Source organism: Ictidomys tridecemlineatus, chromosome 7 (assembly GCF_052094955.1).
Source record: "Ictidomys tridecemlineatus isolate mIctTri1 chromosome 7, mIctTri1.hap1, whole genome shotgun sequence".
In the NCBI taxonomy this organism is placed as follows: Eukaryota; Metazoa; Chordata; class Mammalia; order Rodentia; family Sciuridae; genus Ictidomys; species Ictidomys tridecemlineatus.
The window spans coordinates 191016211-191031154 of record NC_135483.1 but is presented as its reverse complement, the minus strand read 5'-3'; the positions used below and the strand labels follow the sequence as shown (position 1 = coordinate 191031154).

General features: G+C 52.9%; 1 protein-coding gene across 9 annotated transcripts in view; it reads right to left on the bottom strand.

Annotated features, from left to right (window-relative positions):
- The window catches only part of Armc9 (armadillo repeat containing 9), a 138511-nt gene that overhangs the window by 16955 nt on the left and 106612 nt on the right, over positions 1 to 14944 (bottom strand). For 6 of the 9 annotated variants that reach the window (XM_078018200.1, XM_078018202.1, XM_078018204.1 and 3 more), the window contains exons 21-23: positions 10432 to 10547; positions 5961 to 6097; positions 570 to 699 (exon numbers count right to left, since the gene is read on the bottom strand). In XM_078018200.1, coding sequence (XP_077874326.1) covers positions 570 to 699; positions 5961 to 6097; positions 10432 to 10547 — 383 coding nt within the window. The remainder of the gene's footprint in view (positions 1 to 569; positions 700 to 5960; positions 6098 to 10431; positions 10548 to 14944) is intronic. The other 3 variants (XR_013424382.1, XM_078018206.1, XM_078018201.1) reach the window with 2 other exon arrangements.

Below are 14944 nucleotides of genomic sequence, written 5' to 3'. Positions count from 1 at the left end.
ATCTTGAAGTCACTCTGCTGGCAGGGTGCCCGTGGCCAGGAGGACATGGAATGGGCAGCAGGCGACTGTGGGCTTGGGACAGGCTGGTCTGAGACTGGGCTGCGCCCTCTCCCTGAGCAGGTTTCCTCAGATCAGCAAAGGGACGGGCGGGACCACCGGGCTGCGCGCCTCTGAACCAGAGGAAGAGAAAACCATTTCCCACTGGGCCTGTTCTGTCCTCGCCCCCCGCCATGCCAGCGGCTTCAAAAGTGAAAAGCAAAGATAGGACGCCGTCCCCACGTCGCCCCGGGTCACACGTCCCCGGAACAGGTTCGCCCAGTGGTTCCTGAGACTGGTCTCTGGGGCACGTCCATGAGGGTCGCCCCTTGGCACTGACGTGGCCTGGGGTCGCCAGGCATGGGGCGGCATCCCATGGGTGCCCCGTCTCTGTTTTAGGACCTGGAGAAAGCTCCCTGGCTCCCGTTGTCTGAGGCCAGGTCCCCAGGCCTGGTGGGCGCTGTCTGTCCTGGGTCCTCCTCCAGGAGCCAGGTGATGGACGAGACCAGGCCCATGCCACCCCATGCCCCTACCTGACGCGCTCTCTGCTGCCAGGGTCCTGGGACACGTCCCTCAGCCAGCTGTGGGCCGCTGTGGGGAACAGGGGAGGCTCCTCCTGAGGTCCAGCGGGCAGCCGCCCTCCTGCACTGTCGTCCGTGGCTGCTGGGGAGGAGACAGAGCCCGGTCACACCTGCCCTGGCCTCTCTGCGGTGCTCTTTCCTGGCTGCGCTGCAAAGCCATGGTGAGCGCACCCCCAGCCAGGCCCTCAGCTCCCAGAGCCAGAGATGGGACACCCGGGAGTTTGGGTCAGAGGGGCGCAGCACAGGAGGCTCCCTGGTTCTCCCCCGCCCACCAGGGGAAAGCTGTCGGACACAGAGTCGTCTCCCGCATCCCACCGCAGGGCTCCCTGAGGAGCACGTTTGCTTCTCTGAAACGCAAGTGTAACTGGCCTCCTGGGCTTTGATGTTCCAAACCTGGCAATCCCAGAGGGGGACACGCTTACCTCCCTCCCCCAGTGCCTGAAGCCCTCAGTGCCCCCAGGGGTGCCAGCAAGGGCCCGGGTCCAGGGTCCTGGCCCCCAGGCCACTTAGGAGACCTGCACGGGGAGCAGATGGAGAGGCCCGGTGCTGCAGGGCCTGACCCGGACCCTCGTGGAGGACGCTGGCTTGCTCCTTGTGCAGCAGGGAAGGAAGTCCTAACACAGAACACTGTGTTTGGGACAAGTGCTGTCAGAACAGTGGCAGGCACATTTCCTTGCCCCTTTGACAAGAAGTTACTCCCGGGTTGGTGCGGGGTCGAGCTACGTGGCAGTTTCTGGACTCTTGGTGTCTTGACTTCCAGAAGATGGTATGTTTGTGCCCCCTCTGGCCCATGCTGACCGTCGTATGCAAACCGGCCCACGCCCACTATGAGAGCTATTTTTGCTGCGCAATAAAGCAGACGCTGTTCTCTGAAACCATCTTTGGGGGTTTTCTCGGCGCCCTCCAGCTCCCCACAGTCGATACTGGAGGGATAAGCCCCCCAGCAACCCTGGGGTTGGGCCTGTTTCTATATTTCACCCACCATGCACCCCTTCTTCCCCAGCCCCACCCCTCTTCTCTTTAAGTCCTACAGCCAAAGGGGTCCTGTCACTTTGAAATGACCCTGTGACAGGGTCTGAATCCGTAGTTAGTTGTGTCTCCCTTTTTTTTCTTCTTCAGTACTGAAGATCGAACACAGGGCTTTTTACCACCAAGATACATTCCCAGCTCTCTGTATTTCTTATTTTAAGACAGAATCTCACTAAGTTGCTAAGGCTGACCTCTAACGTGTGATCCTCCTGCTTCAGCCTCCCAAGTCGCCAAGATGACAGGCATGTGCCACTGCACCAGGCATCCCTGCTCCTTAATCCAAGTTCCTCTTGGCTCTTCCATTTAGAAAACACCTCAGCTCTATCCTGAGCAGAAAGGAATCTTCCCTGAAGGTTTCCCTGGACCCAGAGCAAGATCTTTGGCTTCCAGATAATTTTATTTTGACTTAAACAAAAAACTCACTTCTGCCAGGCGTGGTGGCACACTCCTGTAATCTTAGCCACTCGGGAGGTTAAGGCAGGAGGATCAAGTTGGAGGCCAGCCTCAGCAATTTAGCCAGACATTCAGCAACTTAGAGAGACCTTGTCTCAAAATAACATTTAAAAATAAATAAAAGGGCTGGAGGTGTAGCTCAGTGGTAGAGCATCTGTGCATCTGCTCCCCAGTTCCTCAGGGGAAAATCATTCCTGATACGGAGACTGACAGGTGGCTTTGTTTCAGTCCACTCTGAAGTTTCTACCTGGAACTAGAGTCTCCATCTGGAAACAGCATTTCCAGCTTCTCGGATCCCATCTCTGTGGGCCCACTCCCTGGCATGGGCGCTCTGCTCGGGGCATTCAGGATAAGGCCCAGGAGATAAAGCCCGAGCAGGACAGGTGCTTCTTGAGCAGGTCTGCACCTGAGGGCTGGGTGCCCGGGGCTTCCCCAGCACTCCGCCAGCTGCGGAGGCCGGTGGCGCCCAGTCCCCTGGGCCAGCTGGGCCAGCAGCTCCCCTGGGTGAGGAGCAGCCCTGCACTCCTCTGCGCCCCCGGAGGTCTCCTTGGTTCAGTCCCCCATCCTACACTCACCCTGCCACATGCCACCGCGTGGACACTGGGGTTCCACCAAAGAGAAACGGACCCATGGACAGAGCAGGAGCCAGGAGGAGGGCACACGGGGAGCGGGGCACACGGGGAGGGGGCACCAAGGCTTCCCAGGACAGAATCCAGATGTTCACGGTAAGTCTCGGGAGATGGGAAAGAACATTGCTCAGGCCACTGGCTTGTACGATTCCAAGCCGATTCCCTGGTTTTTCCCTTGGGAAGGATTTCCTTTGGGCCCTCTATGAGGCTGAGCCCTTTGCTTAAAAGGAAAGGTCCATCTTGGCCCGTGTGGAACCGATCAAGGCCCCTGCGGGGCCCACCCGCTGCGCTCCAGGGCTGCTCCTCCACCTGGCCTCGAGGGTCCTACGGAACAACTCCAGTGCAGACCCTGGAGGGATCCCGGAGGCTCTGTAGGTGGGGCCTGCTTCCCAGCGCAGCAGGGACACGGGGGAGTAGCCACGTGGGCTAGCTGTGTCTGGGGACAAGGTGAGAGGGCAGATGTGGGAGGAAGGGCTGGAGAACAGGCCTGTGTGGCTCAGCGTTCAGGGAACGTCAGCTCAGGAGGACGGACCCTGCCGCCCTGCCCTGCTCGTCAGCATGGCACCTTGTCCAGGAGCCCAGACGCGGGTGGCCTCACTCCTGGCTCAGCACAGCCTCACAGGCACAGACACCGAGGCCGGTTGCCATCCCTCCCTCAGGCCCAGGCTGGTGACAGCAGCAAGAGACGAGGAAGGAGACCAGCAGAACAACCGGCCTCAGTCCTCCCAGGGGTGAGGGTTGGGCAGTAGATGGGTTGGTCTGAACACGCGTAGAGGAAGGGCTAGTGGACCCCAGGGACAGAGCCACCGCCTGGAGGGACAGCCTGGAGGTGGGCTGCTCCAGGGGACGACTTCCACCGAGTGGAGGGTTTGTAAGGAGAACCCGGGTGCAGGCCTGAGGTCGGGAGCAGGCTCGGCAGGCCCAGGCGAGAGCAGGGAACATTCCAGGTCCCAGGCAGGGGACAGACAGGGCTGAGGCTGAGTGTCACGGGGCCCATGGAAGTGGGAGAGCTGGTGGGCTGGGGGCAGGCTGGGCGCTGGCTGGGTGCCCACCAGACTGGGCAAATAGGGGCAGGCGCAAGGAGGGGCACGGGGAAGACGGACTCAGCATCCTGCTGGCTGCTCCTGCCAGAAGGATTTGGGGAGATCAGCTGCTCCCTCCTCAGGCCCAGACTCTGGGAACTGCATGTAACCTCAGGGCTGCGTCCCCTGGTGGGTGCCCACCATGTTCATGGGAGGAATTAGGATCTGTCAGGGCCCCATCTTTGTCAGGGCTGAAATCAACTATAGTTGAAAATAACAGCATTGTGAACGCCGTGGCACCAGCAAAAGCCACACTCAGACATTTCTGTGCATGACGTGCTCACAGGCCTCCACCCTCAGGTGGCAGCACAGTAAATCTCTCCAAAAGAACCAACCAGGGGCTGCGGTGAGGCCCTGGGCAGAGCACCTGCCTGGCACACTTGAGGCCCTGAATTTGATCCCCTGCACTACAAAGCAAAGATGAAACCATCATATTTATAATCAAGACTCGCAGGGAGCCGGGGTGGTCCTGGGAAGCTGTCACCCTGAATGAAGCACACAGGCTTCCCGAGGTCCAGGCCTGCGGAGCCGGAAAGCACTCTCAACTCCACGGCATTCGATCAAACTGGCCAACATCCTAAGATGACCTAAGACCTCCACCCTGGCAGCAGAGGCCTCTGGGTGAATCACTGAGCTGATTTCTTTATGAAGGCGAGTTAACAGTCACAACTGAAAACACAATGTAACTGACGCTCTAGGTCGGAGGACTTTAGAAACTGCTCATAATCAAGAGCCTCTGCCGGGCACGGTGTGCACACCTGTGACCCCAGCTACCGGGGAGGCTGAGGCAGGAGGATCGAAAGGCCAGCCTGGGCAACTTATCAAGACCTTGTCTCAAACTGTAAGAAGGGCTGGAGTGTAGCTCAGTGGTACAGCCCTTGTCTAGCATGCGAGAGGCCCTGGGTTCAATCCCCAGTACTGGAAAAAAAAAAAAAAAAAGAGAGAGAGAGAAACCAAGAAATCAATCCCTCAAAGTCCCTCCAAATGGCCCTGCTATCTTCGGCTCCACAAACCAGCCCATCCCTATGACCCTGGCCAGAGCCTCTGGGTCCAGCTCTGAGCAGATCCTCCAAGTCCAGATGTTCCCCATCGCGGGCTCTGACCCGCTCCTCTGTTGTTTTCCTATTTGAATGGAAATTAGAGTCTTATCTGGACTGCCCACAGTCTTTTTAATTTCCTCTCCAAAATTAAAAAAAATACTTTGTACATTTCTCATTCAAAATACTTATTTTTTTGGCATCCAAAAAATACTCTTGTCCCCCATCAATCTCTGGTTAACCCAACTGGAGGCTTCGAAGCCCATTTGGATCCCAGGGTGGTTTGGCTGCCGGGTGCCCTGGCTCGGCGCAGCTTCCCGAACACGGTGGCCCATCTGGGCACCAGAGCTGAGGCACCGAGACCTTGGCCATGGATCCACATTGCTACGGTTTGATGTGGGTTGAGTGGGTCCCCCAAGGGTTCACAGGCTGGAAGCTCAGCCCCCATGTGGTGATGTGGAGGTGGTGGGCCCACGAGAGGTGGGGTCTAGGGCAAGGTCAGGGGGCACTACGCTGACCTCAGGGTTTAAAGTAGTTCTCATGGGGTCCACTTAGTTCCCCCTGGTGTGGGTTTTAAAAAGAGCAAGACTGGCCCTTCCCAGCCTCTGCTTCCTGTCTTGCCATATGACCTCCCTCTTAGTGCCCCACCATGATGTCACCTCCCATGTTGACCCAGCCACCGGGGCCCCACCCGAGGCTGAACCAATGGGGCCGCCTGATCTTGGACTTTCAGCCTCCCGAACTTAGTTAAGTAGACCTCTGCTAACATGCGCAGCCTCAGGCGTCCTGCTACAGCAGCGGGAGTTGGTTAAGGCAGACAAGTGTTCTGAGATCCTGACTCCAAAGTCTCCACACGAAACCTCAGTTCTCCCAGTCAGACACCTTCCTCCAGGAGCCTCCCGCTGTGGGTGACAGATACTGTACTCCAGGAAGGGGAGCTGGAGGATCAGCCGCCGCAGGGCTGGCTGTGTGATCCCAGGTCCCCAGCCTGCAGGCCCTGGGGCTGTGGCTGAGGTCAGAGGGCTTCCCAGGAGCAGGCCTGCACCTGCGACTCCCACTGTTGCTTCATGGGGATTCTAGATGTCACCAGGCCCAGAACAGCGGTGTTCTTACATGAAGAAGTTGTGTGGCACTCAGGGACATCAGGCTTGGCCTCCTTGCAGATGGCCAGGTGAGCGGTGAACAGGGCCTGCAGGCTGCCATTTCTGGCCTGTTGGCCACTCTGCGGAGAAACCAGATGCTCTTCCATCCTGCAGAAAAACATGAATAAAAGCAATAAATACAGATAGCTGGGGGGCACTGGCTGCTGGCCACCCGTAGCATCATAAACATAATCCAGGTGGTGGCCAGGCCTGAAATTCTTTTGTTACATTGATATTTTTAAAACCCTTCTGAGGGTGTTGGCGGAAACCAGGAAGTCCTGTGCAGAGTGACCTTACCTCGCTCCTGTTGGCCCTGCTGGGAGTTGCTAGTGCTACAAGGTGTGGTACATTTCTAACACGTAAATATGTCTTATGGCTTTGGGTGACCCAGGCCCGTGACAGTTCAACCAAAGAGCTTAAGGCACAAATCTGTTTCTTCTCCAAGGACGCAGCAGATGCAGGAAAGAATGAACCCAATTAGAGAAGCAATGACCGCCGTCACGTCAGCCGAGAGCAGCGGCAGGCAAGAGCAGAACCGGGGACAGCCTGCTTCCTTCCACCACCACCTGAAGGACGAGGCAGGGTGGCCCCTGAGCTGACGTCTGCACCCAGAGCGGGGGAGATGGCTGTCTGCTCCGCCAGACGTGCGAGACGGGCACCTCACTGTGCCAGGCCCAGTCAGTAAGAGGCGCAGGCTGGAGTGAGCTCTCAGAGGGCAGGCTCCTGGTGGTCCTCCACGGGCCCCGAGAGGGCTCTCCACGTGCCTCAGTAACAGAGCACGTGCTCCACCAAGGAGGAGACTGCAGCCACCACTCCACAAGGGCCTGGTGGGGACACTTGGTGACAAGCCTGTGCCTGCCCAGGGCTGGACTCTGGAGTGGCTTTCTTAGATGTCCAGTCTTTCAGGCTAGACCCGAGAGCGACACAGGAGACACAGCAGCAGCCCAAGGGGTGGGGAGGGCTGCTCTGCTGTGTCCAACTCAGAACTGGGGGTTCCTGGGGTCCATAAGGGGAACGTCATCTGGCAGGGGGAGCACTGAGCAAGGTGACCTGCTGCCTTGTCACAGAAAGATTTAAGGCACCACAAGAAAAAGGTTGGCTGCCTCTCCCCCCAAAAGGCCTTATAAGATGGCAGTGGGGTGAGGCGTCCCCTGGGGAGCTTCGAGGCTGGGGTGGTGGTGGAGAAGACCCTGCAGCCCCGGCCAGGACAGGCAGACTTGGTCCTCAGCACCTATAAGGCCACCCCTGGTCACGGTCCTGGGAGAAGTGCCTGGAGCCCCTGGGGCTGGGGGGAGAACTATGGCTCAGGGGGAGGCCAGTGTGGGGCAGAGAGCAGGCTGGAGCGAAGGGCCAGGCCTCAGCTGCACTGTCCCCGGGTCCACGCCATTCCCTGAGGCAGGGGGCGCAGAGATGGCCATGTTGCTCCAGGAAATGCTGAATGGGCGTGCTGGGGACACAAATAGCAAGTCCAGGCTGGATCTGGGCGCCATCGGTGTGTGGTGGGTATCGGGGAACAGGCAGGAGGGAATGAAGGCCTCGGGAGGAGGGGGTGAGAGGCAGAGGGCCAGCCCGCAGGGCAGGGGACAGTGGCCACTGTGAGAGCACATGGGGCCCGGAGGATCCTCAGGTGAGGGACTGTTGGATCACCTGGCGGCAATTCCTTGCAGACGTCACTGTCCCACCTCCCAGGGCTGTGAGCAGGGAAGGGTCAGGATGAACCAGAGAAGGCCTGAGGGTGAGGGAAGTGGCCACCGAAGCACGTTGACAGGTCTAAGCAACAAGTAGGAGGGAGCAGGAGGCAGAGCCAAAGAGGCGTTGGGGGGTTAGGCCTGCTGGGGTGCTTCAGCACCAGGAGGCCAGGCTGAGGCCGGGCTGAGGGAGGCAGAGAGCCAGCACAGCGTGGGCCAAAGTGCCAGTGTTTACTTACAACCTCTGCTCTTGATAAGAAGTGCTCATCAGGAACCATCAGATCAGCAGGTGTAACGTGCAGAATGCCCTGGCGTCCCCACGCCTAAACACACCGCTTAACATTTGGTATACAGTCAATCTTCTTAAAAAAATGCAACTAAGTTGGGAGCCATGGTGCATGACTGTAATCCCAGGCACTCAGGAGGCTGAGGCAGGAGGATCCCAAGTTCCAGGCCAGCTTGGGAAACTTAGTGAGACGCTGACTCAAAATAAAATTTAGAAAGGGCAGGGGAAGTGGCTCAGTGGTAGAGTGCTTGCCTAGCATGTGTGAGGCCCTGAGCTCCATTCTCAGTACTGAAACAAAACAAAACAAATACATACAGAATACTAAGCTGGGATCACTACAAATGGCCCGCATGACTATTTCCACCTTTTCCACTCAGCAACATATTGTGAGTCTCTTCATTTCTAATACTGTCTTGTCTGGAAATAATTTGCATAATCAGCCTCCTATTTTGGTGTGTAGATTATTTCTGATTTTCTAAGTCATACTTCAATAAATATCATTGTTTTTACTTATGAACATCTGATTACTTCTCAGCATCTAATTAGAGAAGTGGAATTAGTGATTTCTAAAGCACTAGTGTCTTGATATTATCAGAACGAAGATTCCAGATCTACCCCCACTCCTGGCAACATTGAGTTACCTGGGGGTGCTGGTTGGACCCTCACACAGACTTCCTGGAGGTGAGTTTGAGACACGGAGAAGCTAAGAATCCTGGCCCCAGCACTCTGAGGCCCTCCTGGGTCTCCCACAGACTAGACTCTCCATCTCCTTCCTTACCAGGAGGTGTGCCATGTGTGCCTCTGAGGGCAGAAATCCCATCTCATTTGTCTTTGGGTCTCCAGTACTGAGCACCCCGTCCACCAGAGGTGACGAAGATGTCTGTGGAATCAACCAGATGGAGGGAGCTGGGGATCGCCATGACTTAGTTACAGGCAGGGTCATTGATTAGAAGGTGCTCTCATGACTGGGCAGGTGCACCCCAGCCAAACACCTCCATGGGCAATGCTCCGTGGGGAAGCACATTGCTCATAGGCTAAAATCGACACTTAGTAATTCCACATATTTACAGGGCACAAGCTACATTTCAATACATGCAGACAGTGAAATAAGCCCAACAGGGAAGTTGGCAGATCACCTCATTCTAAGGATAAAGAAGCACATTGAAAGTCTGCAACCTTCTTCCAAATAGTTTGGCAAAAAAAAAAAAAAAAATCAAAAAAGTATAGGTGTGTAAATTATGTATCACACACAGAGAAAACAAGCGAGGGAGCCAGCAATTATGAACTGAAAGTTCTTCACCGTAATATTCTTTCAAACTTGTCTATAGGTTAAAAAATACTGGTTATATGTTGGAGAGAGAAAAGGGCACAATACTAGTCTGCATATCAGTAATCAAAAATAAAATGGTGACTAATTTCGAAATCTAATCAGACAGATCTCAGAGCACTGGTTTGGCATAGGCTTTGACATATTTACAGGGCAAACCCCAGATGGGCAACAGAACTTGGCAAGAGCTGGTGCCGGGGACACCAGTGTCCCCAGTAGCTGTGGCAAAGAGCTCACCAGGGCAGGCATTTCCACATTTTATTTGTTGCTACATCCCCAGTGGCTGATTGCTTCTTATACAATTACCAAGGACTACCACTGGAAAGAGCGGAACTTCCCTGCCGTGGGGCAGCTGGGTGAAACGTGGCAGTTACGATGGCCACCGTAAGGCCATGGCCACCGTAAGGTGATGGACACAGGGGGTTTGCTGGCTCTCTGAACCCTCAGCCCCCTCCATGTGTTCCTCTGCAGTATTCTCTAGACAGGGAAAGAGGCCGCCCCCCACAGAAGGGGACTGTGTCCTGCCCACTGAACTGCCCATCTCGGGGCTCCCCAAAAGCCTCAGGGGAGGGGCCCCAGGCCTTCCAGGGAGGCCGCTGGCTCTGAGGAGGAGCCCGACATTTTATTTCTGTCCAGGGAGGGACTCTGGCAGTTCCTGCTCCACTGGTTTTTTTCTGGGCTGGGGATGGAGCTCGGGCCTCACGAGTGCCTGGCACCTCTGCCACTGAGCTCTGCCCAGTCCATACTGCTGCTTGAACAAGGTCATCTTAGATAGACCTGGAGTCCTCAACTGTGACAGAGGCCACAAAAACAACACCATAAGCCTGTCCACGTGGCCCCACATTCCTTCTGGCTCTGCCCTCTGAAATGACCCTGGCCAACACTCATCTTCGGAAGTGGCCCTGGAGATCCTATAACCAGCCCCCCACTTCTCTTTCTGGAGGGAGAAACCTGGGTGTAGGGAGGAGGGGGTCTCAACCTCTTTCTTTCCAAAACCCCTCACAAGATAAATGATAAAGAGATAAAGGATTTCCAGTATGAATGCTTTATTTTGCATTTTTAAATATACACATCTTATACGTCAGTTAATCAAAGTGAAGCTTAAGAAAATAAACTCCCGCCTCCTTTAGCCTGGACTTACACTGGGCACCCGGTCCTGTGGCCACTGGGGGTGACAGGCCGGCGCAGGGGCTCATCCCCACTCCACTGCACGCTGGCCAGCCCCCTCCGCCGTGCCTTTCCGGTGTTGGTCATGATCTGGTGGAAGAAGAGGAAACATGGCTGGAGACAGCACTCCTTGAGCGCTGACCTGAAGCAGAACTCAGTCAATCTCCAGTAATCAGGTCACAGGTTACTCAGGTAATCGGAAAATTTTTGGGAAAAGTCCTTTTAGGTTTGCATACGATAGCACTCAGCAGAATAATGTTTTTAAAAAATCCAAACATAGGAAGAGGAAGAAAACAGTTGACTACAGCAATTTATCACATCTCTGCAAAGTAATGGTCTTCGGAAAGTGAGAAGAAAGGCGAGATTTGACTTCACAAAAAATTAACTTATCCATGTGTGTAGTATATTAAAAATGAGCCAGTCAATAGGCGAACGAGCAACCCAGAGAAATATTTGCAGCAAATTCACTAACAAATAGGTTAACATCTTCATTATGTAAGGAACTCCTACAAATTAGTAAACACTAAACAATTGGGCAAAGAATTCACACAGCTGAGTCATAAAATAGGAAAATCACCAGTAAAATCAAATAATGTCCAACTTTAGGAATAATTAGAAACTACAGCTTGACCAAAAAGATATCACCCTTCAACTCTGTGTGTGAATGACAGATAACCCAGCCACCACCTGGAAATGTAATTTGCAACACCAGACCACTGCAATTTTGAGACAGCTCTTTTGGAAAGCAATTGGCATTTGATATCAAGAGTCATAAAAATGTTCCTATCTTTGGGTGTAGATTCTTGTGAAAGAGTTCAAAATATGGAAAATATTAAATAAACATAATTTTTCATTTTAAAATTATTGGAGTACAACTAGAATGATCTAATAAAAGGGCAATAATTAAGTAAAATATGGCATATTCATTTGACATATGGCCATTTACACTGATAAAGAACAGGTTATAAAGAAAAATGTTCACTTAACTATTAAATAAGAATCAGGTGATAACTATGTATATAAATAATACTATCAATTATGCTTAAAGTACACAAAAAGGTAGGAAGGAAACAAGTTGTAAAGTGACCAGAGCAGCTCTACAGGAGAGTGGGACAGGAACAGTTTTTCTTTTTTATGTTCTGAGTTTTGTGTAATAATGTTACAATTATGTTAATAATTAAGAAAAAATGTTTAAAGAAGAAATTACAGTAAAACTGATGAAGTCCAGATAAACTGTGGATTGAACCCATGTCAACTTCCTGGGTTGATCTTGTGCTATAAATGACATGAGACGCAACCACAGGGGGATATGGGGTGAGGGGTGGGCAGGACCTGTCTGGCTGCTTTCCTAATATCCAGTGATTCTAGTCCTATTTCTTTTTTAATTTTTTTTTTGAACCAGGGATTGAACCCAGGTATGCTTAACCACTGAGCCTCATCCTCAGCCATTTTTTTATATTTTATTTAGAGACAAGGTGTTGCTGAGTTGCTTGGGGATCACCAAGTTGCTGAGGCTGACTTTGAACTTGTGATCCTCCTGCCTCAGCCTCCTGAGCTGCTGGGATTACAGGTAGGTGCCACCACACCAGGCACATTTATTACTGTTTAAAAAAAAATCACAAATAAACAAAAAAAGCCAGAAGGCCAAAAAATGTTTTTAAAATTGGATTTATACCTTTGATGTCTTGATTTTTTTTTGAAAATTTTTTTTAATATTTATTTTTCAGTTTTTTTTTTTTTTTTTTGGTGGACACAACATCTTTGTATGTATGTGGTGCTGAGGATAGAACCCAGGCCGCACACATGCCAGGCGAGCGCGCTACTGCTTGAGCCACATCCCGAGCCCCTGATGTCTTGATTTTTGCTGAAAAGTTCCTTGGGCTTATCTAGCACTTAAGGCAGGGTGCTATGGTTTGGATATGAGGTGCCCCCCAAAAGCTCAAGTGTGAGACAATGCAAGAAGGTTTGGGGAGAAATAATTACATTAAGAGAGCCTTAACCCAACCAATGAATTAGTCCCCGATGGGATTAACTAGGTGGGGGCTGGGGGTGGGCAGGGTGTGGCTGGAGGAGGTGGGTCACTGGGCTGCCTTGGGGGTATATATGTGGTGAGCTGAGCTTAGTCTCCCTCTGCCACACTCTCCCTCTGCCACACTCTCCGCCATGATGTCCTGCCTCACCTCCGGCCCTGAGGAATGGAGCCTGCTGTCTATGAACTGAGACCTCTGAAACCCTGAGCCCCCAAACAAACTTTTCCTCTACGATTGTCCTGGTGGGTCTTTTCCTCACAGCAGTGAAAAGGCTGACCAGACAGAAAAGAGAAGAAGAAAAGAGGGTGGGGCCTGGGGACCCTGGGTCTCCTCTGAGCTGGATGGCCCCCAGCAGGCAGGGTGGAGGGCAAGGGAGTGGGAGGGGCAGAAGACAAGCAGAGAAGGCGGAGGCTGCCACTCTGGGGGACATGGGGCACAACCAAGCTCCGCAGAAGGACCTCAAGAGCAGCTCCCTCCCATTGTGCCTGGAAGTCTCCAGAAGCAGGGGTGTCCACCCAAGCACCTGACTGACCATCGGCTCCCCGCGGGCTCCCTCCCCCCGCACCCAGGCATCTCTGTGCCTGCCCTCAGCTCGGCTCCTCAGGCCCAACTTCAAGGCCACCTTAGGCTACTTGCACCTCTTCTCTTTCCCTCTCCCTGCACCAGTCAGTCCCGCTTCCTGGGCCTGAGTGCAGGGAGGAGGGGAAACGGTGGCAGGAGGGCTGGGGTCACTCAGATTTGCGAGTATTCAGCTGTCTGCAGACTGCCACCTCACCTCCTTAAACCTGCGGCGGGAAAGCCTGGAGCAGTACCTCCGTCTGACCCGACTACCCCACTCCTCGGTTTATACCCAAAGGACTTCCAATCAGCACACTATGTGACATGTCCACCTCAGTGTTTACAGCAGCTCAATTCACAACAGCCAAACTATGGAGCCAACGAGGTGCCCTTCAACAGAGGAGTGGATAAAGAAAACGGAGTACCCCACATAATGGAATAGTACTCAGCACAAAGAAGAGTGAAATCATGGCATTTGCAGGTAAATGGACGGAACTAGAGACTATCATGCTAAAGGAAATAAGCCAATCCCCCCAAAAAACCAAGGCCGAATGTTCTGATATGCAGACGCTGACTCCTAATAGGCTGGGGGAGGGGTTCAAGGGATTGGACAAGGGGGAGTTGGGGGAAGGGAGGGGAGATGGGAATGGGAAAGAGAGTGGACTGAGTCAGACGTAACTTTCCTGTGTTCATATATGCACACAGGGCCAGTGTAACTCCACATCATGCACAACCACAAACACGGGAAGTTACACTCCAAGTATATGTATACACGTCATGTCAAAATACATTCTGCTGTCATGAATAACTAAAAAGAACAAACAGAGAAGACTGCAAGGCCTGGGTCTGACCTTCCTCCCCAGTGAACGGGATGCCTGAGGACAGGCCCAGGCCTCTGGCAGTCATCCTAGCACCTTGTGCATGGGGCAATACAGCCAAGCCCTCTGTCCACCCTTGCTCCCTCAATTGCAAAGGAGACTTTCTGGGCAGGAAGCAGCTCCTGTCGCAACTGTCTGAGGAAAAGCTCTCCAGACAGAAACACATCTGGGTCTTGGAAGAGGGGTCAGAGTCGTGGCATCCACACCCACCCATCTGGAGGAACAGGCTCCCACCTGGGCTACTGTGGAGAGATCATTTGAAAAAGGGTTCTGCTATAGCAAAATGCAAATTATTTACCCATAATAGTGCAGTATGTGACTGAGATGAATGTAATTTGTTCAGTAGTAAAAGTTGGTGAACACATATCCACTTAGATTAAAAAAAAATCGAATTTCCCATTTGTTAGTTTTGAATATTTGTGAATCACTTGAATTATGTCATAAAGCATGCATCTTTGTAATGCAGGTACTCTATTTCACCTATCTTTACACTCACAGAAAATAACCTGGAATAGGAGCGGATGCTGTTTGCTGTCTATTCAACATGCATTCTCTCCATCCTGACCAAAGAACTCTAATTTTATTGGCACAGCAAGTGTCTACTTAAAAATCTTCATTTTTGCCAGGTGCAGTGGTGCATGCTCATAATTCCAGCTATTCAAGAGGCCAAGGCAGGAGGATTCCAAGTTACTGAGTCCAGCCTCAGTAATATGGTAAGGCTCTGTCTCAAAATAAAAAGTAAAAGGGTTGGGAACATGGCTCAGTGTGGCCTATTCCCTGGGTTCAATCCTCAGAACCAGAAAAAAGTAAAAAGTTCACTTTCCCAGATGCCCTGCACCAGGGGCCACATGACGGTCTGAGCAGAAAGAACGAAGGGACAGGCACCCAGGAGGGCAGACTGGCTGCCTGGACATCTGGACTTCTTCCATCACAGGCTTCTGCCAGGGGGTTCCTCTGTCTTCTTATGACCCCAGGCAATGGGCATATGAGCAGAGGCCTCCTTTAAAATAAAGGAGCACAG